The sequence below is a fragment of the Grampus griseus genome (genome assembly GCF_964374135.1).
Source record: "Grampus griseus genome assembly, chromosome: X".
NCBI classification, from domain to species: domain Eukaryota; kingdom Metazoa; phylum Chordata; class Mammalia; order Artiodactyla; family Delphinidae; genus Grampus; species Grampus griseus.
Window position 1 is genome coordinate 35,028,019 of NC_138999.1, and position 25,014 is coordinate 35,053,032.

A 25,014-nucleotide genomic window follows, 5' to 3' on the forward strand; every position below is an offset into this window, starting at 1 on the left:
TCGTGGAAGGAGAGGGGAAGGAACACTCTCAGAGTGCAGTGTAGTGCCAAGAAACCTCCAGCCAGGTTGTGGAGAGTCTGGAGCTAAAGTCAACCATTGGAGGAACCCCACATCTGGCCAGAACGAGCGGCCTCTGTACTGTTGCTGTGCGCAGTCACTGGCTGGAACAGTCTCCGCCCCCCGGGGAAATGTGGCCTCGGCCTGAACGCGGTAGTGGTTCCAGAGGAGAAAGACAGCTGGGGCCTTCCATGAAATATGCTCCCCGAGCGGCAGGTTGGAACAGTGCGCTCTCATGGCCGGCACGGCCTCCCTCCCCAGCAGCGTGGTTCTGGCTGCCTGCCTGCAGGGACTTCATGCAGGGACAGCCTGCTCAGGGTGAGGCCTGGCTGATCAATCCTCCTGTTTGTCCAAGCCAGAGGGCTCTGGGAAGGAGGGTGCTGTGGACCGAATGTTGGTGTCTCCCTCAAATTTCATATGTTGAAAGCTTAACCTTCAAGGTGCTGGTATTTGGAGGCGGGGCCCGTGGGAGGTGATTAGGTCATAAGGGTGGAGACCTCATGACCGGGATTAGTGCCTTTATAAGAGGCCAGAGAGCTAATTAGCCCCTTTCTGCCATGTAGGGATACAAGGAGAAGTTGGCAATCTGCAACCCGAAAGAGGGCCCTCTCCAGAACCCAACCATGCAGATACCCTGATCTCGAACTTCTAGCCTCCAGGACTGTGAGAAAGAAATTTCTGTTGTTTATAACGTCCCCAGTCTATGGCTTTTTTTTAATAGCAGCTTGAACAGACTAAGATATGGAGTGACTTCAGTGTGAGGGGGAGAGACACCGCCTCCCCCAAACCAGACCCAAATCCAAACCCCAAACTCTGAACCTGGGCTTTGGGAGGGGCCTTAGTGGGGAGAGGCTGCAAAACCTTTTGAGCCTTCTGTTTGTGACAGAATCCTAAGACCTTTCAGAAAAGGAAGAAGAATGTTTTAACCTGTCTTCGTTTCATCTCTCTCTGCGGAAGCAGTTATGAGAGGCATTGGAAAAAGTCTGAGATGAAAATTACATTTTTTTCTTCCCCCCCCGCCAAACTTATTATTTTGAAATTTTTCAAACCTGTAAAAAGTTGAAAGAACACTTTAATATACCCTTCGCCTAGATTCACCAATTATTATTTTGCCATGCTTTTGTTATCTGTGTGTGTATACTCTTTTTGCTGAATCATTTGAAACTGAACTACAGACATCATGATAGTTCACCCCTAAACACCCTAGCATACATCGCCCAAGAATAAGAGCATTTTCCTACATAACTGCAACGCCATTATCACTCCTAAGAAAATTTACATTTATTCAATAATATCCTCTAATTTATGGTCTTTATTTCAATTTCCCCATTGACTCTGTAGTGATAGAAACTACATCAGTGGTTGTCTGGGGTGAGGGGAATGTTGAAAGCAGAGGCACAAAGGCACTTAGATTCTTGACTGGGAGTGGTGGTTACATGGGCATAAAATTGTCAAAACTCACAGAACTATATATACATTTAAAATGGGTGTCTTTTATTGTATCTAAATTATACCTCAATGAGATTGAGTTTAAAATTTTCCCCAGTAGTCTCAAAAGTGGTTTGCTGTTGTTCTTGTGTTTTGCTTATTATCCAATTTATTAGTCAAAAGTGTTTTATAACTATTTCTTCCCTGATCTAGGATACTATCAAGGTTCATGCATTGCATTTCATTGTCTTGTCTCTTCAATCTTCTCGAATCTAGAACATTCCCTCCTACTTTTGTTTTTCATGGCAGTGATTAAAAACTAGAAATAAAAGAAAGCCAGGCCACTTGTCTTGCAGAATATCCCACATTCTGGATTTATCCATTTCCTCATGATTGGATTCAGGTTCCGAATTTTTGACAAGAACGCTGCAGAGGTGATGCTGTGTCCTTCTTACTCTCATTCACCACGTTGGGAGGCATATGATGCCAGTCTCTTCCTCTACGGGTGAGGCTCACCTTGTACGTTCCCTGCTACAGACTCAGGGTCAGCCATTTTTTCAAGCAACCGCTGGTTCTTGATAGTGGAGAATGGTATTTAGAAACCAAGAACTTGGTCCTGGATGTGTTCATTGCTACTGGGGTATTAATGTTTCTCAGGCCCTTTTAGTGGGCAGACAGAGCCTGTGTTTGTTTAAATACTGAGTTAACAATTCAAATCCAACATCACAAGGTTCTTTCTCCCTTCTGCACATTCCATATTCATACCTCCCTTCTCACACAGAAGTTCCCAAAATTACCAATGTATTTATCATTTGCTCTATCTTATAATGCCTATAAAATACAATTTCAATACAAACATCACTACAAGAGATCTGCTAAGTAAAGTTCATGATATCTTTGCAGTTATGTTTGTCCTTAGAATATATTCCACTAAGGATGTATACTCTGTGTGGTAATGTTGTCAATGGGATACAAAGTTTCATTTGTTCCTATTTATATTCAAATTCAGCATTTATCTTTATTCATCTATTTTTGTTTTTGAATATTTAAAACATTAAAAACTATATAATAGGTGTACACAGACTCTTGCGCCACCCCTGACTGAGCTTTTGCCATTGAGGACTAGCATTTGCCATAATTTCTCTCTCTGCCAGTTTTCCCAGTGACCAGGTCATCACCAGATGGTAGAGATACGGAAAACAGATCTAATCTGCGGGAATTTACAAATTGTATGTGAAGAGACAGGATCGTTTCAGGGTCCTTTTATTTATTGATTTATTTTGAAGTATCCAGCTTTTTAGAAAGGGGAATCTAAGCATTTATCTAGTGCCCACTACCTGTTGGGTACTGTGCTTGGTGCTCTCATTGAATCCTCACACCTCTGAAAGACAAGTATTGATGCTCATTAATAAAAACAACAAAAACCTTTTAGTGTAGAAAATTTCAAATATACCCCAAACTAGAAGAGTATAGTGCAAATAAACCCCCATGTACCCATCGCCCGCTTCAACAATTACCCACTGATGATCAGGCTTGTTTGTCTATACATACCTCCCCCTTCCCCCGCCTCCTGGATGATTTCGATGCAAATCCCAGATATCTTATCATTTCATCCAGAAATATTTCAGCATGTATTATTAAAAGATAAGGCCTCTACCAAAAAAATGTTCAGTGTTCCTATTTCCGTGTTTTTCACGAATATTTTCTTTTTTTAGTTTGTCTGTTCAAACTGGACTCTAAGATCTGTATTTTGCAGTTGGTATTTCTCTTAAATCTCTTTTAGTCTATAGGTTCCCCCCTCCATCTGTTTTTTTTTTTTTCCACTTACAGTTTGAAGAAACCAAATCATGTGCCTTACAGAGCCTCAATCTGGCTTTTGCTGAATGCACCCCCATAATGTCCTAACACGTTCTTCTGTCCCCTGTATTTCCTGTAAATTGTAAATAGATCCTAAACGTGCATTGTCCAGTATGGTAGCCACTTGCCACACGTGGCTACTGAGTACTTGAAATGTGGCCAGTCCAAACTGAAAAGTGCTATAAAATATAAATTGGATTTTTTTAAAGTTTTAGTAGAAAAAAACAAAAGTAAACTATCTCGTTAATAATGATTTTTATATTGATAACATGTTGAAATGGTAATGTTTTGCATATATTGAGTTAAAATATTAAGATTAATTTCATCTGTTTCTTTTCCCTTTTTAAAATGTAGCTACTAGGGAATTCCCTGGCAGTCCAGTGGTTCAGACTCCACGCTTTCACTGCTGAGGGCCCAGGTTCAATCCCTGGTTGGGGAACTAAGATCCCATAAGCCACGTGGCATGGCCAAAAACAAACAAAGAAAAAAAAACCCTCTAAAAAAAAGAAACAAAACCCCAAAACACCTCTAAATAAAAAATGCAGTTATTAGAATATTCTAAATTACACAGGCGACTCACATATTTCTATTGGGCAGCGCTGGTCTGGAGGCTCATCAGTTTCAGGTTCAATTTTTTGGCAAGACTACTTCATAGGAGGTGAAGTGTTTGCTTATCAGGAGGCTCAGAATACCTGGTTGTTCCTTTTCGTGTTTTCTTTCTATTTTCGGTAATGTTGGCATTCATGAATGGTCATTGCCTGGATCTACTATTTCATGAAGGGTTGTAACCTGGTAACACCTTATATTGGCTGTAATACTGTTGTAAAGCAAAACATTTCATGTAGGAAAGGCAGGGAAATGCTTCGTTTTTCCTCCTATATTTGCCAGTTTCAAATGATGAGGTTTTCCCTATCATCCCTCCAAAGAGATCCACGAGTTTGTTTTATATATATCATTCATCATGAACTCGCGGATTTGAACGTATTTAACGTTTACCGTACTCCCCCCTTATCAATGGGGGATACGTTCCAAGACCCCCCAGTGGATGCCTGAAACTGCAGACAGTATCAAACCCTATACCCAGGGGCTACGATACCGCGACAGTTGACCTGATGACCCAGTTGCCTACTAAGTGACTAACAGGCAGGTAGCATATACAGCGCGGATAAGCTGGACAAAGGGACGATTCACGTCCTGGGCAGGACTGAGCAGGACGGAGCAAAATTTCATCATGCTACTCAGGACAGTGCACAATTTAGAACTTATGAATCGTTTCTGGAATTTTCCATTTAACATTTTCGGACCAAGGTTGACTGTCGGTAACTGAAACCTCAGAAAGCGAAACTGCAGATGTGGGGGGTGGGGTAGGGAACTACTTTATATTCTTTGCAGTTATCCTCACTGATGCTAAAAGTGGCCCATATTTATAGGGGCTTCTCCAAGTTGGCTACTGAGTCTGACACAGCCCTACCAGCTTGTATTGTGTATGTCCACACTCCCTGCCAACTCTCACTGGGATCAACCGTTTCTCAAAGGAACCTCAATTCTCTTTAGTGAGAAAAGGTATTTAGAAACCACAGTCTGGGAGTTGGTGGTGCTCATTTCTATTAGTTATTATTTCTAAGCATTTTCAGTGGACAGAAGGAAACCTTGTTTTTTTTTTTTTTTTAATTCATCATGAGTGCATACTGATACTTCCAATTCAAGTTCAGGACTACACAATTTCTTTTTCCTTTCGTTTCTTTTTTTTTTTGGCCACACCACGTGGCTGGCGGGATCTTAGTTCCCCAACCAGGGATTGAACCCGCAGCTTCAGCAGTGAAAGCATGGAGTCCTAACCACTGGACTGCCAGGGAATTCCCAAGGACTACACAATTTCTATTTAACCTCACCAATCCTATATTTGCACCTCCTTTCTCCCATGCTAAAAATCCCAGATCTCAACCATGCCAAATACTTTTTGCTTCATCTCAGGACACAAACAGGACAGCGTAACAATGCTGACACTATCGCCAAGGATAGGATTAGCGAAAATAATCTAAACCGTTTCTGTACTTTTTTGTCCTTAGGGCAAGGGATTATACAATCACTTTATTGTGTTTTAAAGTCACTTGAAGTAGTCCCTTTCCATGTGGTTATGCTTCTGACTGGATAGTTAAGGTTGGTTTCATTTTGCTTTTTGATTTGACATTGCTTTTGGTTTATAATTATGTAAACTCTAAAGTCAGATCGATACTATAAGAACATTCAGAGAAGTGAAGTTTCCACCCCTTTTCCTGGCACCTTGTTCTTCTTCACCCAGAGGTAACCATTTCCAAAGGAATTTAGAGCTAGCTCTCAATTCCTTGGACAGTTGCACAGCACCCACTGTGCAGATGTACCACTGTTACTTCAGACAGGGCCCGGCTGATGGTGATTTGGGTGTTTTCACTCCTTTGCTGTTACACTCTTGGGCCAATTTGATGAGGCTGAAAGAGGAAGATGCCCAAGTGCACACAGATGATAAGCATATTACGATCAGATTTGGTGGGAGTCGTAGAAAAACTCAGAGTAACAGTGGCTTCAACAGAACTGTTTATTTTTCTCAAACATAAAAAGGCAGGCAGAGCAGGGCAGGGCTGGTATGGTGGCTCTGTGCCACTAGGTCCTCGGGTACCCAGGCTCCTCCAAATACACTGAGTGCTTGACTTCCATGCCTCATGGTCCAGGGTGGGTGCTGTGGCTATAGCGGTCCCAACCACATTGTAGCCAGGAGGTAGGACCAGACAAAGGGAATGACCTTGACCTTTAGAGGCACCTTCAGAAGAACCATACTTCTACTCTCCACCTTGGTAAGCAGTATGAGCGAATCTATACCTGGGAGCCCGCTGCAGCCAGTATGACCTCATTTATACCCTATCTTCACTGTGGAGGGCTCCTCTACGCCCAGCGGGTGCACTCCCTCTGCTCCCATTGGAGGGGGGGGCAGGGGGCGGGGGCGTCTACACCTACGGTACCTCCTCTTTACCCATGGGGAATTCCTTGACATCCAAACTTCTCTAGGCCATGGGCAGCTCATCTATACCCTGGGTCAGATACCCTAGTTATTCTCTGTCCACGTTTTCTAACACCCTGATGGTTCTTACAATAAATGTTCTGACTCAACAACAGCTCCTCCAACCGCATAAACCACAACGTGAAATGTCTCCTAAACCGAGCCCATTACTCACTTCCCCTGCACCCCTTAAACCTGTGGCTCTCACTTATTTTCTTGGCTTTATTAATAAAATGACCTTCATCCAGGATAGAACCTCAGTTGGTCTCGGGCACCCCCCGTACTGCCAGCACAAATACAAACAGCGAAGTAACCTGGAGTATTTCGTTGCTTTTATTTGGGCTCTTAGGAGCTCCTCGTTACCTATAGAAGTTCAGGCTCGCTGGTATTCTTTCGTTTCGATCATTTCTTCAGGTCTTGCTATTTACTTTGTCTTTCTCTCCTGTTGTGTCAGATGACTTCCTAATAAACAATATTCAGCAAACTGTGAACACTGGTTTTAACTCCGGAGTGGGGAATGGGAGGAAGGGTTGGCTTGGGATGACAAGAACCTCTATTTCTGAAATGCTGGGATTTTTCTTTAAAGCAATGAAAGTGTACTTGTTTATGATCAAAAAATTAGTAAATCAAGAACACTGTTGGTTCCCTTTTGTTTTCAGGATACATCCCAAGCATCATTTGGTACTCACCAACAATGGGCTCTCTCTCATTTCCACCTCGGACAGTGCTGGGTTTCCCCATTCCCAAACATGGCTCACTTTTCCCACCTGCCAGGTCACAGAGCTTGCAGGTCCCCTCCCTCTGCATACTTCACGACCCCACTCCAGTACATCATCGCCGTGGCCCCTTCCGTCTACTCTGCCTAGGTGTTCTCAGGGTTCATTGCAAGACTGACAAGCGCTAAGGGCATTCTGATCCCAAGTGGACTTGATACAAGGAATCAGATGCTGGGCTAGAAGAATGTGAATCGGGGATGACACCGGAACCACTGGATTTAAGAACAGTCTGCTGAGGTTGTCATCCTGGCGTCACCACAATCACTACTGCGTCTCATTACCCACAAAGCTGAAGACCCAGTGTTGGAAGGCTGGTCAAGTCACTAAAACTGGCCAGCATGTCTCCCTAACCCTTCTTACCAGCAGCCAGTAGAGCAGGAAGATGCCTCTACCTCGCTCTGCCTTCCAAACCGACCATTCAGAATCCTAGCGGCAAGGGAGTCTAGTGGTGTTCAGGTTTCTAGCCTCTGCAATGAAAGAAGGAATTAAAAGGATGTAGGATGGAAATTGATAGTACCCAACAGGGATACTGCTGCAAGAAGTAAGAGCAGTAGAGTAGCTGAGCGGTCAAAACTACAAGCCTTGACTATTGGGCCAAGCGGGTTTGGACTTCATGTTAAAAGGTAACAGAAAAACACGAGGTCTGGAGGGAGAAGTGACACAATGAAAGTCTTGTTTCTGGAAAAAGTCTTCCTAAAGATAAAGGGTTGGCCATGATGAAGCTACTGTAGTCCATCAGGGTCAAAGGCAATGTAAAAGCCTGCTAGGGCATCAGAGGAGACAGGGTTGAGAAGGATCTGAGAAACATTAACATATATGTCCACGAATTGAGTTTTCAGGATAGAACTTCAAATTGTCTTCAGAGTCTCACTCCCCTGAAATCCTCTAGTCTGTTTCAGTTCATAGAGACTATAAATCGCCCTAAAGTTATCTATGGGGAACCGACCGTCAACACCGCTTTAAAAAAAATTGTGACAACAGTAACGTTTTAGGAAAATACATAGGAAACAAGGTACTTCAATCTTCTCCTTTCCTCAACAGGTTTATTGCCTTTTAAGAAAATTTTTGTAAAATATAAATACAAAGGCAGAGAATTTACTTACAAAGTTAAAACACAGATTTCAAACATAAACACACAATTCAGAAAATTTTAGTTTTATGTACAATTTCAAGCAACTTCAACATATTATGTTAGTTTTCAGTATTTTACAGGGTACAGAAAAAAATAGCTCAAAGTCTTCTTTAAATAAGAGCATAAAATGTTTAAACATATAAACAATCCGGTTTGATGCGTGAAAACTAATTTCACAGCTTTTAAATTAGGATATAAAAGTTTCATACAATTAGTTGTTGTGTGTGGATATGGTTTGAATTTATATTACACACTACTGGATCACATCCAATAGCATTGACCTGGCCTGAGCAGGTACTCTGTAAACAAAACATAAAGTTACAACGTCGCCAAGTGCCTTCCCCGAATTCAACCCCCCAAACCAACCACACGGTTCTGACCACACTCTCAACAGTTATGGCCTCTGTCGTCGGAGCTTTGTACGAAATTAAGTCAAAGTGTGGAGCTCCTTTTCCTTATTTTTTTTTCTCCTTAAAAAAGAAAAGAAACAATTGTTCCGAGTAAAAACAAACATATCCCAAAGCATGTGTGCATTGAAAAGTAAAGAAACATTATAACAACTTCATAAAAACTGACTTAAAAGTTTAAAAAGAAAAAACATGTTTCTAAGTCCTTCCGACTGGAGTCGTGTCTCTTATATAAAGAAGAGATATTTCATATGTAATAGTGTCCTTTCTTTACAGAAATAGTCGTATTATGACACATATGCACAAGGATTAACACTATGACACACTGTACACGGCGGGCCCCGGCGAGCTCACCAGTAGTCGTCTGAGTCCATGTCGCTGGGGTGGAGCCACTCCATGGATGAGCCCAGCAGAGTCTGAAGCTCGTTCGTGAACTCCACCAGATCTAAGAGCTCCTTACTTTCCGGATTAAAGGACTCCAGGTCTTTGGGGCAAGAGAATAAGAGACTTGCTGACACTTGCCGGTAGAACTCGGCCTCCGCAATGGTGACAATTTCTACATTTGGGAAATTGCAGCGGAATATGCGGGAGGACATTTTCAATTTCTTGAGCGTGTCTGACAGCAACAGCCAGTTCCGAGGCCTGCACCAGAGAAAGGACAGTGGTTTGAGTTTCCGGCAAAATTAGAAGCGCTCCCAACTATGAACTACCCGTCTCCTGGCGGTGAAAGGGCCCGTTACTTCCACTTTGATCACCCCACCCCCACCCCATTTCTCTTAGAAGATCTACTTCTTTTTAAATTTTATTTATTTATTTATTTTTGGCTGCGTTGGGTCTGTTGCTGCGCACGGGCTTTCTCTAGTTGCGGCGAGCGGGCTTCTCACTGCGGTGGGTTCTCTTGTTACGGGCTCTGGGCGCACGGGCTTCAGTAGCTGTGGCTCGTGGGCTCTAGAGAGCAGGCTCAGTAGCTGTGGCGCACGGGCTTAGTTGCTCCGTGGCATGTGGGATCTTCCCGGACCAGGGCTCGGACCCGTGTCCCCTGCATCGGCAGGCGGATCCTTAACCACTGCGCCACCAGGGAAGCCCGGAAGATCTACTTCTAGGGGGGGAACTCTGGACTCGTGTGCATGTGTTAAGAGACCATCTAGGGCGGATCAGCCAACTTAGACAAAAGAAGGAGCAGTGTCCCTGAACGAGCCTCGTTGCGGGCCACCCCGGTGCTGCCCTGGCTCTGGTCACAGCTCAGGTCACCCCTCTCCAAGTAAGTGCACCCCGTTCTAGTCACTGGGGAAAACCAGTCTGTATGCCAACCCAAGGGAGATGGCAAACACCTCTTTGATCTCTCCTCCCCTCCGGCCCTCACTTGAGGTCCCCTGGCTTTCCCTTCCTTTCCCACACCTCCAGCCCGCCCCTCAATGCTTCCGGGAGTGAGGCTCCTTCGAGAAGGGAGGTGGTGCAATCCTTCCTGGTACCCTGCCACGCTTTATGACCTCCGTCCCGAATAGAACGTCACCACTGAGGCAGACACGTTCCCAGCCTCAGAGTCCAAGGAGGACGCTACTCCTTAGGCCCCGGGGTCAACACACAGCAGAGCAAGGTCTCCTGACGTGTTCACTCCGAAGGGCTGGTCATGGGGCACAGCGGCCCGACCGTGGGGACAAGACTCGATCTAAGCAAATCTGAAGACACATAAGATCCCAGGTGCCACGTATGGCTTTCTCTAATCTTATGCGAGAAGAGGGTACATCAGTATCGTCCCGTGGACCTCACGCGCCTTGGAAGGCCCCTACGGTAGCCGTTTGGGGAGGATCCCTTCCCCAAGAGTTTAGTGACTGAAACTGTGCAATTCCAGTCACTGACTCCCACGTCCTTTGGGCCCTAGGGGTGTGTTCCAATGAAGGCAGTTTGCTGGGGAGCCCTCCCACCCCCCACACTTTTCTGGAAAAGTTCTACTGCATTCTGTGAGGTCGGTGGACACTTGGTGAGGAATTCACTCACCCCCCACCCATCCACCTTCACCTGCTGAAGGGGATTTCTAACTCCTGCCACCCCATAGAGCAGCTGGGCTGGCTCTCCACCACACGCTGGCCACACTCACCCCTGAGCGACGGACACCTGGACGTTGTAACATGGCAAAAGGGGGCTTTCGGAAAATTCAAATTCGAATAGGTCACCATAGGCCTCGTCGCTGTCATCCTGGTCCTCCGGTCCTGGGGGATTTGCTAAAACGTCGTAACCACTTTCATCATCTGGTTCTATCCGGGAGGCAAACAAGAGAGAGGTCAGTGAGCTGGAGCACGATTCCAGCTGTTCTCCAAAAAGGACCCTGGAAAAATTATCTCCCGAGTGAGCCCTGCTCACAGCACCACCACCCCCGCAAGCCCTCGCCCGCACCAGAGAGAAACGTTCTGTAACTCGCGCACATCCCGCCCAAATGAAACGAACAAGGCTGCTCACCACACACAGAGCTGCCGTAGAACTCCCAAGAGCCACTGGGGTCATAGTCATCAGGAACCTGCAGGTCGTTTAAATAGTCTGGAGAGAGAGGGGGAGAGAGGGAGAGAGAGAAACAAGATAACGCCTGCTGGCAAGAGGCAAACGCTGCTGGAGTTCGGGAACGTCTCACGCTGGGGCTGGTGTTGCACACGCCTCCAGGTATCTGACTGAAACCTACCCACGCGTCCACCCACCTCCCTGAGGGACTGCCCGCCTCAGCGCCCCAGCCTGCCAAACAAAAGCTAGCCTGGCTAGCCAGGAGTTTTCCAGCACTCCCTTGCCAAACTCAAAGTATGCATCTCTTCTTTGCCAGACTAACGTGAGGCCACTTTTCCCGGTAAAGTGTCACTTAGGGTAAACGGGGGGGTGGGGCTAGGGGGAAGCCAGGTGAAAGCCTGTGAAGTCACCGTCTAGATGCTTGAACAAGACCATTTCTTGATCTCCGTCATACCTGTTAAGAACTTCTCCAGAAGTTCGCTGTGGGTCATTTTCATGATGGTTCTACCTGAGTATGTAGCCAAGGTGGGATCAGCACCATAGGAGAGGAGCAAGCGGACAATTTCGAGATGATCATTCTCGACAGCATCGTGGAGAGGCCTAGGAGAGGTGCGGGGGATTACACCTGTGCACGCGACGCGTGCTTCTAGCGACGCAGGGCCAAATCGAGCGTGTGCGGCCAAGCCTTGTAGGCGCGCTATTTCACCGAGGAGGCGAGTGTAAGGTCACTGCCATTCCACGTAGGGAACGGAGGCACTGTGACTGGCCCGTGACTCTGTTAGTTCGACACAGAACCCTTTACGGGACAGGTGAAGGGACTATCTCAGGCCTAATTCTTAAATGCAAATCTCTCTTAATGCACAGTCCAAGGAGGAACTCAGGCCACGATGAGAACGTTTCCAATGAACTTAAATAGTGACAGACTGTAAGAAGATAACTTACGGCGGGGTGGGGGGGAGAACCGCAGCATCACGGAAGCCCATACGACAAGCAATCGTTATACCATTACAAACAAAACGAAAAAAAGTGCAGTTTGTAAAAGAAACTAGGGGCAAAGTGGAACCTCTCCTGAAACCAACTTGGAGATGAGAGATCAACCCTCTCGCCCAGAAGCAGTCGACAGGCAGGGCAAGTCCTCAGGAGGGTACAGAGTCCTCCTGCCTGTGTCCGCTGGGGTCAGGAGCACTGTCCGCAGTCCCATCCAGAAAGAATGCTATTTGGAAACCGTGAACCACCCAATACCTTTAGGTTTTGCTAATTTTATGACTGTCAGGAAAGCACCAGTGCCCTGCCTCGTGGTAGCATCCCAGGCACAACCAGGAAGATGCTCGGGCTGACTCAGACCTGGGCCTCTGGCCACTAAACCAAGGTCAAGGACAGAGTGGGGGCCAGGCCCGGGGATGTGGGTGGACACGGCAGGTCCTATCAAGCCAGTCGCCATTGGACCTGTCTGTACTCCGAGCACTTTCAACTCACGTATATTTTAAATATTGTGATTCAACAGACGCTGGTGCAGAGTCCAGGGTCTTAAAAGATTATTCAGGCAGGCCCAACATTTTCAGGGACTTCTGTCCCTGCAATAACAGCGTCACAAAGTTTTAAAGTTCTATGGAAATTTGCCAGAAAGATCTGTCCGATTCCATTCTAGAGGACTCCGCCCTCAGTGTGCTTACATGGCACTCACTCTCCATCTTTCCTTCTGGGGTTCCCCGCACACCCTGAGAACCGCTGCCTACGCCCCAGCAGGGCCAGGCCAAGAGCAAGACCGCCACAGACCTGGTTCCATCCTGGGCACTGCAGTTGACATCGGCGCCATATTCAAGGAGGTGTCGTACAATGTTGAGCCAACCCCTTGCACAAGCCTCGTGCAGGGCACAGTAACCCGCGTTGTCGCGGTGGTTCACATCACAAATCTTGTTCTCCAGGCAGTACAAGACCACTTCCTACAGGGAGAGGAGAGGAGATGCCATCAGACCACCATACAGTGAACCTTGCAAGGGTGACCTCTCCATAGGCTGGCGGTGCCCACTTTCAAAGGCATACATCCATGGGTCCAAAAGCCCACCATGGCGCGGGCAGGCGGCAGGCATCTTGGTGGGGGGCAAGAGTGCGTGCGAAGGGCTTGGAGATGCAGACAGTGTTGTCTAAGGCTCTGCTGCACCAATGGCCTGGCCATGGGCAAGTTCCCCTTGAACTTCTCCAAGCGTCCACAGGGCTGCTGAGAGGACGCATTCGGAGAGCGTCGAAAGCCCTCAGCCCAGGGGCCGACGTGACCGGTACAGAGGTGTCACGGCTGCTAACATCTTAGATGCCACATCGCCAAGCACAGACCATCCTCACTTGATGGGTCCGTTCAGTCGGTGGCAGTGGGTGATAACACAAGTTTAGATCAAAGTATGGCCGACCAACGCTTAAAGAGAGTGTAAGTCAGCCAGAGAACATCCCCAGCTTCGAGGAGGGACACCCAGGTCGGCTACATCTTCGCGCCCCCTGTTAAGACCCCAAATCAGAACCTGGGCCTCAGACGCTCTTGTTTGTATGTTAAGTAGAGTTAAAGAGAAGCTCTCTCTCTCCATCCTCGAGGAATGACACAAAATGCTTCCAATAAGCCCACCCTGTATTTTGCTTCACTCCAGCTTCTCGGGGCAGAATCAGTCTAATATTTTCATATTTACTCCAGTTAATGACAGGAACCTGCTATACCACAGGCTGCAACCTCCACATTTTAAGAATCACATAAAACGTTCACCCTCCCCCGCTCCGAAGGTGTTCTGTGTCAACGCTGTGCATCAGAATCACTGTTCTTAATCTTATTTCTTTGGCTTGTTAAAATATTAATATGAGCCACTCCCAGTAAGCAGAGCAGTAATTTATTCAATGTTTTATCACCTTAAGAAAGTTTTCAAACACGTCGAAAACGTCTGCCACCAGAAAATACGTTATACTGTTTATACTGGTTAAGTCATGCCCAGCAGAGAGCTGTCAGGTTCTGAGAGCTGGGAGTAGGCAGAACTTGCATGTGGCCCAACACATGGTCTGCTGGGTAAGGGGGGATGGGACGGGGTCAGAGCAGGCCTCCTTGTGACATCTCTCAGGCAACTCATCTGTTAAACCTAAAACGGGGGTCATTCTAGCCGCCCGTAAGTGCGAGATGGGTTCTGTGAAACCTTTTATGCCCTTTGGAGGACACGCCAATCAAAGGCGGCCACTCACTTGGGAGCGAACCAGAATGTTCCATTTGCTCACCACGTGAACCTAATGGGGCATGCTGGTAAACCTGGCCATTGGTGCCCTGTTACTTCAGGTCACTGCGGCAGCTCCCTTCCAAAACAAGAGGAGGAAGAGAAAAGGCACGCCCACGAATGCATTTCTCCGCTCAGATCCCAACCTGCCGTAAAGCCCACAATCCTCTGGGCTCCCAGGCCACCTGCCCCGAGCCCTGGTATCCAGGATACCGCATGAAGCTGCTGCTCTTTCAGCAGGCCCTCACCAGCCAGACTTGAGTGGACGGCTGCAAGCTAATGAGTTGTGTGCCCCAGCCAGGGAGAGGCCCTGTCACGTGGCTCTGGGATCAGGTCTGAACGCCACCAACTGCTGTGCACAGATCAATTTACTCAACCCTGGGTTTATTTGCTGTGACAATCATGGCCTTCACCTGGAAACCTTCATCACTGCTAGGGCCGATTCAAGGGTGCCTAGAAACGAAAGGCCGTCCAAGCTGATGGGTAAGTCAACTCTCTTCTCCTCCTGGAAGATGGCAGCAAAGGCAGCAGTAGCCCCACGGCCAGGTCAGACTTTTTGCCACGGGTTGTCCTAACTCAACCACGTTGATACCACGTCTTCTGTCACCCACGGGAACCCAGGAGATATCAGGAAAGGAAGGTAGTACTATCCTCCTCATTCAACACTTGGAAACTGAGGCCCAGAGATATTAAACCCCAAGTTCAATTAACGTGAACTACTAGACCTGTAACTCAGGTCTTTGGTACCTGGTCAGCTGGGAAGATTCAAAAGGCCCAAGAGGGCCCCAGTTAGAGGGATGCAATCCAGCTGTGACGAGCATCCCACAGGCCTTCTCTGTCGGGGGTCAAGTGGGCTAACTACACTCTCCTAGCTAGGAGGGTGATGGCGTCTAAATGGATGGCAACCGTCGTCACCAACAGTTTCTCTGACTGAAAGGTGAAGAGGTGGGGCGAGTCTGTCTACACAACACATTTCTTGCTTTATTTTCTCCGCTAGAAATAAACGGGAGTGTTTGAAGGGCAGCCCACCCATTCCCAAGCAAAATCAAACTGCTTTTGTTGGACAACTGTCTGTTAAGCGGCTATAAGCCGAATGCCATTACCCGCAAAATGTAACCATAAAGGCCATAAACCCGACGTTGTTAATTAATTAAATGCCTCATTAACTTTTTAAAAGACATGATTTATTCAATTCATAGAAAATTTAACCATCACCGCTAAAGGCACAAGCACGTGGTCGCACACTGGCGTTTCAGCCGAAGAAATAGAAGCCTTTTTCCCGGGAGGGAAAGGTTTGAGGTCTTTGGCCACGCAAGTGATCTATTGAACGCGGATCTGAAGCCAGAGTGTGTTTCTAGACTTCCAGAACCAGATTATCACGACATAAAGCTCAGACCGCCTTTGTACCGCACATGGTATCTTTGGCTAAGCAGAAGAAAACCACCAAGAATGCTGAAGACAAAACTTCAGGAAAACCCTCCCAAACCGCACCCTTATCTGGTTAAGCAAACTGTCCTTCAATTTTAAAAGGTTTAAGTTGCCCCATCTCCCAACTGGGCCATCATCCCAACATTTAAAATTCTGCCCAGAGAAATCCCAGAAAGTTGGATTCAAAGTTGAAAGCGTTCACAATGTTCAGCATCAAAACTGGTGATCTGTGTAATCGACATATCGAAATTTACATTTGAAGAAAAAACCAAATCCGACCATAAACATTCCCAAGGCTTCCTGTGCGATCAAAGGCCAGGTAGCCTGAAAAAGTATGGATCAAGTGCCCCTTGGTCCAGGCCTCAGACCCACCAAACCGAAATGGAAACTGTCTTAGAGGACCAACGAGGGTCTTCTGAGGTCTCTGGTCCCAAAGGGAGACTGCTGGAAATGATGCCAAGTGCCCAGGTGGGGCTAGGAGCCCCGCCCTCCACGGCGGGTGCAGGAGCACCCCGCCCCCCCATCTCCAGCATTTGCTGGAAGCGGGAATCTATTTTCTCAACCCTAACCCGAAAGTTGGGGTTAGGGGGCTCCCCCCCCACCTCCAGCGTTTGCTGGAAGCAAGGAGTCTATTTTCTCAACCACGGGGGGTCTAGCTCAGCACTCTGTGCGACGTCTGTCTGTTCTGTCCTCCTAGGCGCTGCTGCTCTCGGCTCTTGGGAAACCAACTGCGCGCTCCTTGGACTTCACCTCCAAGAAACCGTGCTAACTACCAGGAAGTGCTCTCTAGCTAGTGGAGAGGTCTCCAAGAGAAGTGTAGATATAAACAACAGCACATTCAACCAACGACCAAAAAAACCCCCCCAAACTAAGCATAGCCCTAGAGCTTCCAACTTCCCGCCCACAGTCATGCCTTAGGGCCAAGGCAGGCTCACCTCGAAGGGCTCACGGCACTATGGACGGTGGTGGGGGCGGGGGGGGGGGAGACGGGGAACAGGGGCACAGAGCTGGCTGAGGGTGTGGGCGCCAGGGCTCCGGGCCAGCCTGGGTCCTGCCGCCCCAGTGCTCGTCCACACCTCCACCCTCAGCCTGCTGAGCCGCATTTTACTGTCACCATTCAACTCCCAGAGGGCTGATGCCAGCACAAAAAAATGCCTTTGCCCTGTGGGCTATTACATCACAATTCCTACTGACAAGTATGGTGGGGGAACTGCACAGGGCAGAGGGAGTAATCTGTCTCACAGAGGTTTTGAACTGTAAAAAGGGCAACTCCAATGTGAGCCAGTCTTGGCGAGAAGCGTGGTGGGGAGTGGTGGGCTGTGCAGTACTGCTGGATTGCTACCTGTACGGGCATCAGCTAACCCCTCTGGGGCTCAGTTTCCTCATCCGAGAGTGGGCTAGTACTCGTTACTCCCACGTGAAGATGTTAAAAGGGTGAAAGGAGTTACTACAGATCACACGGGCTTAGAAAGATATCAGCTATCTTTCTGTCTACGTTGCTCTAGCAATAGAGACTATCACTGTCATCAGCCGTGCTGGGTTGGGATACAGCGGTGTGGACAGGGAGTTCTGTGCAAGGCTCAACCCCCCCACCCCCCCCCATCCATCAGCCCTCGGCTCCTGTGCCCTCCCAGAAAGAGACTGCTCAGGTCTGCCCCACTCCCACCCCTACTCTGCACAGACACTTCCCACCCGCTACCCCACAGGGGCATCACCCCGCCCCAAACAGCACAAGTAACCCAATAGAGCTAATAACTACTCTCTCTCTTGCTATTCGGGATCCAAAAGGGCTCATTAAAATTCCCCTGGTCGCCAAGCCCTGGGTTAGGTCAGATTTTATATCAGAGATAAGTGAGCCGGACTGGCCGAAGCAGCCTACCTGCCTGAACGTGAACGGAACATCAGAGAGGCCTGCCTTTCTTTTCACACCACGACTGAACAAGCCACCGAAGAGTCGGCAGTGTGAGCGCGGGGGCCAACACAAACGTTCCGCTGGAACGCCCAGCCCAGCCCGCCACGTGGCTCTGAGACCCGCCCCCCATCCCCAGCCAGTGCGTCTCCCACCCAAGGAGCAGCAGCCGGCGGATCCTGAATCCGGGGCACCCACAAGGACGCTCACCTCGTAGCCAAGCCGGGCGGCCCGCTGTAGGAGGGTCTCGCCCGCGTTCTTATTGACGATGAGTCTCCGCGCTTCCGGTGGCATTGGGCGGGACTGGGTGGTCTCTGGAGGGGAGCTCGAGCATGTCAGCTGCGAGGCCTGGGAAGGTGGTAACAGTTGCTGCAAGCGGTCCAAGGGCTTCTGGTCCTGCTTGGCCGGCGAAAGATCATAGTCGGAACTGGGCTCAGGCCGCTTTCGAAATCTCCGGACGGTCACCTATCGCGAAACCACACAGCGCACACATGTCAGGCTGTCCTTCCACCACCCGCCTGGTTCCCCTCCTCCCTGAGTTACAAACCTGAGTGGAGGAAAGCACTTTTCCTCCTCTCTGTCTGGGGGAGGCGGGGTGGGAGGAAGGGGTTGCATTTTTACTAGCTGGAAACTTCACCACCACCCAGGAGACAGGTCCCCTAGGAAGGGGCAGTGACGTTCTGGGGGGAGGGGTTCAGGAAAAGGAAAGCTTTGTCCCCAGAAGCAGAGAAGTAGGCAGGCGGGCTGTGCTCGCACGGGCCCGGGGGGCGGGGGAGAGCCGGGGGCAAGAGGTACCTTGCCATCGGCATTGTCCACGTAGTAGTCCCCTGGCAGCGGCAAGCCCCGCCTGGGCTCCTGAGGGATCAGATGCTTGGTTTTGCACAGTCGCTTCCCGGATGGCTTCTCGCTGTTGTCGGTGTATTTCTGCAGCAGGGACGTGGCCTGGCAGTCCTCTTCGACGTCCATGCACACCACATCTGTCTTCTGGCTTTCTTTAACTTGGTCATGTTTGGTAGGCAGTCCTGAGGCTGGCGTGCAGCCTGGCTGAGTCTGCTTTCGGCCGCTTGCATTGGTGGATGAAAGGCCCTTCACGGGCGGAGAGCCGGAGAACACAGGCAAGGCTGAATCCACAGGGGGGGAGGGCGGGAGGCAGGGGGAGAAGAAGCGGGCGTTACACAGTTGTAGCCAGTGAGGAAAGAAAAGCCCATTGTTAGCACTGATCACTGGAGCGGCTTCAGTTTTTAAAGATACACCAATTATGTTTTCAAAGCATTAATATTTTAATTATCCCACATTCAACCGGCAAATAGCTTAACCCACGAAACGCCAAATGGCAAGGTGCTTCAAAGGGCCGCAAGAGAGGGCAGAAGCCAGCCCTTCGTGCGCTCCCGTCCCCACCCGTGGGGGGCCTGGGTGCTCGGGACAGGGCGACTGGGGACAGCCTGAGGCTGGAAAGAGGACGCCGACAAGCGCCCGGGGTCACCCAAGACTTCCCTTCCTGCCCAGCCGCGGGCTGGGTAATGAGGAAGCCGAGCTCCCGCCTCACTGTACATTCCATAAGGAAGTGTGCAGGCTGAAAGGACCTCATGAAGAGAACTCCCCGCTCGCCACACGCTACTCTTGTCAACTTGGATGGCGCTCAGGTCCCCTCCAGGGCCGTTTCCCACAGAGGGCGGGTGATCCACCCTCCAGGAGCGCCCCCCGCCCCGTGCGTACCTTGTTCATTGCCAGTGTGTTTAACTGACTCCTCCAACCAGCTTCTGTTGCTTTTGGCCTCTGCCCTTTTCCTGCCAGGTTTCTCTTCGGAGATGCTATTGCCCTGGGGGGTGACCGCAGGCTGAACCGCCTGGGTCACTTCCTTCCTGCCCTGCCGGCCAGGTTTGCTCTCTGCTGCCGACACCTGCTGCTCCCACCGTTCTCTAAGGTGCAGCAAGTGGCGTTGCTTTTTGGGATGGAGCCCTGTTAATTCAATGCACACCTTCAGCTTGGTCAGCTCACTACAATGTGGCTCTTCTAAGTGGTTAGAGGAACTGTTTGTCATTTCCCTCTCAGGCCAGTCATCTAATGGAGAAATAACTACAAATTAATGAAGAAGCCCCCCGGGGGGTGGGGGGGAACAAACTGTCTTACACATCACTAAGAGGGGTGGGGGAGGGGAGGGGGTGTGGTCACTGTGTTGGCTGGAACTTGTCACCAAGTCTCGGGAGGGGGCCTACTTGCCTTTGGCCATCTTTGGGCTCCAGCCCCGGCACCTGGCTTTGGGGGGGTGGGGGGTGGGGGTGGGGTGGGGTGGGGGGGTGGGGAGGTGTGAGTGGCTCCCCCAGGGCTCCAGGGTGGGACTGGAACTTTCCACTGCTCCGCTCCAGGACTTCCGCGGGGTGCCCTGCGGGCCCGAAGCCAAACCGAGCTCACCTTTGGAGACCCGTCTCCGCTTGGCTTTCAGCAGAGAGTCCTCCGGGAGCTCTTCCACAGTGGTCTCGGTGTGGTTGCTGTCGCCAGAGACCTTGCGCTTTCTGTCCAGCCGGAGGGTGGGGCTGCGTGGCACGTCCGGGGCCGCCTGGTCGGCGGGGGGCTCGCTGGCAGGCTCCGTGTCCATGAAGTACTTCTCCCCGGGGAGATCTCTGTCCTCTGGGGCTTCGAAGGGGTCGTGTTTGTTTCCAGCACTATACTCGCCTAGGGGAGAGGAGACAACCCGGAAAGGAGGGAACAAAGGTCACCAGGAGCAGGCAGGACCCCCATGCCCAAGGCAATCTGCTACCAACAGACCCTCCTTTGGAGGCCAGGGGCCTCGCACGCAGGAAGCACAAAACCCTCAGAAAGACAATGTCCCAAAGGAAGGGCAGCTGAACACAACCAGCAAAGAAAGCAGAAAATGAGGCGTGTAGCCCACTCACAATTTCCCTTCCTCCGGTTCATAGCCGGAGCAGTAGTGATTCAAGGAGAGGCGCCTAGATGACCCTTCTATAGGCACGTGAGATGTTAACTCCCTAACTGCCTAACTCTCCAAGGTGGCTTACTCTTCAACTGAGGGTGAGTGACCTCACAGTAAGATCCAACCAATCCAGGGCAGAGCTACAAATTACTATGGAAACAGCTGCTGAGGTCATTACCTTCTAATAAACAGAAAAGGCTGATGTCATAAAGAGACCAAATGTCCCCCAAATGTCGGCTACACAGAGATAGCACCAATGTTCACTTGGGTCAGCAGGGGCAAAGGTGAAGAAAGAGGGTAAGGAAAGAATGGTGGGAGGCTGGGAAGCTGGGGAGACCAAGGGAAGAGGGGCCTGGCAAAGCTAAGGGAAAGGCTTCCTGGTGCGCACACAAGGGTCAGGGGCAATTTCAAAGAACTCAACCAGATTGCTACAAGTCCGTCTGTCCTCTTTCCACGCCCGTGGGGGGAAAAGCATTTCACTGCCATCAAGGGGCTGCTCCTACTTCCTGTCTTGGAAGAAGGCCCTCAGTGACACTAGGCACACCCACAGGGACACCCGCCACCCCACCTGGTACTTCGCCACGCCTTCCTTCCCAGGCAACAAGCATCTAAGGACATTTCAAAGACACGACTCCAGCCCCCTTCATGGGAGGGGTGTGGGGGCTAAACTGCTCACACCCCAGCTCCGCCCCCTCTGCTCAACCTAGCATCCACTTGGGGCTTTTCCTCCAATCACCCCAGCCTAACATCACTCCTCACTTTTGCTCTAGCCAAAGAAACAGTTCAACCGCTTTGCTAGTCACACTGTTTCTAACACACAAATAATTCCATAACGATCACTGTGATGTTAACGAGTTCCCCGAAGATGAGCCTGTCCGTCACCGGCCGGGGGTGGGGGTGGGTGTATGAGTTTGGTATTTCGGTAACACCTGAGCTAAGCTCCCACAGCCCCGTTTTCCTAGATGAAATCATGGACACACCCCTCACATGCTGCTAGCATTCCTCCTCCTCTCCCTAGACCACTTCAAGTATCACTCCCACTTCTGCCCAGCCGGCTGGTCCCTTCATCAGCCTTTCTTGGGGGCCATTCCCAGCATTTAACGGCAGTCAGTTGTGGGAATGAACCTCACCCTGGCCTTGGCTAGCCTGACCTGTGTTCTCAATGGTGGAACCCACTTTTCTCCAAGGGTATCCCAAGGTGGGACAGATCCCTATCTACTCTTGCCGGAATGGTGGAAATCACCCCAACCGCGAGGGTCTCCTGTCATGGCAGCAGGAGAAACCCCAAACTCCTGACCTGTGCTTACGGGTGATGCAGCCCACGCTACCGCAGGCCCGGTGAAGAGGGTGCGCTGCAACTCTCACTCCGGCTGCTCTTGTAAAGTGGGAATGTTACTGCTAGCCTCCTCCCAGGGGTGGGCTTCATAATCACGGGCCGGGCTCAGCACAGAGAAAGGCTGGAAAGATCCCTTTAACCAAAAGACGCCAAGACCGCCAGACCAGCCTGAATTTCAGGCCTGAAATGTATGAAGTTTTAAGAGGTGAGCCCTCCTGGTTACACCATTGGACTTCTCTGGTCCAATCGGCCTTCCCTAAGAGCTCCGTGGGAGGGGATCCATGCAGGAAGGTAAGGGCTGCCTTAAGAACCCCCCGTGTCCAATTTTAAAGTTTCTTTTTCCAAACTAGGTCCATCCACCCTTCCCCCATCCCCGGAGCCTTTTAGGGCAAAGATCTCAATTCCCCTCAGCTAAGGTCCCCCCAAGACCTTACGCTAGTGTGACCTTACCCAGGCCAGTAATAACCCTGAAGGACACCCACCCCGACTGCCCAAGATACCCATGGCCACCAGCTACGGGGGAGGGGCTCCGTGGCACTTGGAGCTTCTCAACGACTGTTCTAACCACGACCCACAGGAGGAGTACCCTTGAGGGCAAAGGAGATGGGGAGATAAATAGATACACGGGGACCCTAACCATCAGGCTTTGCCATCACTGCTACTTTTGGCCCTTCTAAAAGCGGGAAGCCATGTGCCCTTGGTCACCCAGTCTAAGCAAGATGTGAACGTGGCTGTATTGTTTGAGGTTTAATGCTTGCTCCCTGCAGCATGGTCGTATGACTCACAGCACACAGATCCCAAATTCATTATGGTTGTACCATAGCATCACCTCACAGAAGCATCACCATAGCAACATATACAAGTCACCGTGGCAACAGAGCGCCCTCACCACTGTTGAGCCATGCCCAGTGAGGCCTAAACAAGGTGAGAGGGTTCTGAGTTGTTGGAAGGCCCCCCAGGATTAAAACCCCCTTCTCTGTAGCTTAACTATAGCACCTCCAGTAAGGGCTAACCTTGTTAAAACTTACACCCTCTACAGAAGGAGTGCAGGGGATCTCTGTTCCAAAGTGGTTTACAAACGTGCAGGTGCTCAGCTGGAAGAGAAGTTCCCCGAGCAAAGAAGTTTCATGAAGCCCCTTGACCAAGGCTTCCTCCGGCTCCTGGCCAGGCACTGCCACCGAGCAGGTCCTAGGCCTGTCCCAGCCAAGTGGTTGGCAAGGGAGATGGTTACTCCAAGTTTAAGAAGGAAGGGACCAATGCCTCCTTGCCCCGCCCCATCTTCAAATGCCACTGAGGGTTCCTAGTGATGAACTTCCAAGTCTGAGGAACCTCCAAACTCATTTGGTGAACTTCCAAAATAAAAATTTAACTCAGCCACCCATGCGATCATAAAGAATAAATGAATATCTCAGCCACTGTGTTTTTAAGTTAATTCATTTTTTAAACAAGCCCCTAGCAACAAGATGCACCCACACCGGGACAACCAGGGCCGCGCAGACAGCACCCACCATCGTAGAAGCTCCTGGTCCCTCCATGGATAGGGGCTGCCTCAGAAGGGGGAAGGCATCCCGGACCCTCTTTGTGACCCCTGCCTGCCCCAACTCCCCGCCCCAGCTCCCATGTGCTCACAGCTCGGCTCTCGGCCACACCGGCGCCCATAAGAAGGACCCGAGTCCACATCAGCTCAAGATGTGATGGCCCAAGAACAAGGCCCATTTATTTCCAGCTGAATGGAATGAACACCTGCTGTGCACCTTGGATGCGGAGGCGGCAGTAAGAACAATGGCTCCTTTAGGTGACCTTTCCTGACCAACTATTTACAAACCACAAGTCTCTACAAGACAGAGGGTGGATGGTGAACCCACCTCCGTTGCCCCAATCTTTCAAACGGAGCCCCTCACCTTCCCCAACCCTTCTCCCGCCCTCCCATGGTGGAGATTCATGGCTCACTGGGCCACGTCCCGGGTGCTGCAGGAAGAGACCCGTCGGTCGGTCTGAGACTGGAGGCGGGCAGTGGGGGGAGGGGGCTTTTGGAATCATCTGGGGCTCAGGCCCTGCTCCCCATCAGCCACACTGAGTTCTTGTCTCCACGCTCAGCAGGCAGGAAAGACTGGGAAGGACACACACAAACTTCTCTGGGAAGAAGGGCGGGGTGAGGCCATTGAGACATGAGGGGCAGCGGCCACCCTGGGTTTGGCCATGTTGCTGGAGAAAAGGGCAAGAAGACTCGAGGCCGGTTAACTTCCCGCTCCCTTCCTCCAGCCTCCCTCACCATCCACCCAGAACAGGCAGAGCCCCTCCTCAGAGAAGTGCATCCACGTGAACTTGGCCTTTGCCCACTCTTATCAGATCTCTCTGAGAAACTTCCCCGAGAGCTGAGCTATGAGGCCGCTCAGGAGGGTAAGGGCTGCGTGTCAGCTGTGAGCACAGGCAAGGAGGGAGGCTTTCTTGCTGCTTTACTCCAGGGCAGCCTGGACCCTCCGTCTTTCATTCTAATCCCGAGGGGGAGGAGCTCGGAATCGTCTACTCCAGGCACATCAAGAGCCCCATCACTCGAGTAAGGTCGTCACTGACTAGCCACAGAAATCCCCTTCCACGGGAGCCACGCAGGACAAACCGGTCCCGGTGCGGCTTCCCCAGAACCCCGGCCACAGGCCTTTGTCTGACCCCAAAGATGAGCTGAGGGAGGGCAGTGCTCCAAGCAGCTGAGAGAGGCACACGCTGTCGCTGACCACAATTTTCCCGAACTGCATCAGGCACCCAGGACCTAAGCGTGTGCGGGAACGCCGACCCTACGACTGGGTCTGAGGGCCTGGACCTCCCAGACGTGCCCACCACCCCCGACTGTCCTGTCTCAGGAGGATTTCACGCCCACCCTGTCCTCGACGTTCACCTAGATGCCCTCATTCACCATCACCGGTGAGGTTTCTGGGGTCCGGAGCGGGCTGCAGGCCACAAGCACGCACACTGAAGACAGCGGGAG

At 50.3% G+C, this 25,014-nt stretch overlaps 1 protein-coding gene across 5 annotated transcripts in view; it reads right to left on the bottom strand.

The window, feature by feature from the left end:
• Window positions 1-6,807: 6,807 nt before the first annotated feature.
• Window positions 6,808-25,014, bottom strand: part of BCOR (BCL6 corepressor) — a 44,776-nt gene continuing 26,569 nt past the window's right edge. For 2 of the 5 annotated variants that reach the window (XM_082681366.1, XM_082681365.1), the window contains 9 exons: window positions 20,176-20,436; window positions 19,480-19,722; window positions 18,559-18,884; window positions 17,974-18,228; window positions 12,961-13,127; window positions 11,639-11,784; window positions 11,149-11,226; window positions 10,790-10,946; window positions 8,192-9,333 (listed from right to left, as the gene is read on the bottom strand). In XM_082681366.1, the coding sequence (XP_082537492.1) occupies window positions 9,042-9,333; window positions 10,790-10,946; window positions 11,149-11,226; window positions 11,639-11,784; window positions 12,961-13,127; window positions 17,974-18,228; window positions 18,559-18,884; window positions 19,480-19,722; window positions 20,176-20,436 (1,925 nt within the window). In that variant the 3' untranslated portion in view covers window positions 8,192-9,041. Of the gene's footprint in view, window positions 6,839-7,512; window positions 7,620-8,191; window positions 9,334-10,789; window positions 10,947-11,148; window positions 11,227-11,638; window positions 11,785-12,960; window positions 13,128-17,973; window positions 18,229-18,558; window positions 18,885-19,479; window positions 19,825-20,175; window positions 20,437-25,014 lie in introns of those variants that run through there. The other 3 variants (XM_082681364.1, XM_082681363.1, XR_014298520.1) reach the window with 2 other exon arrangements.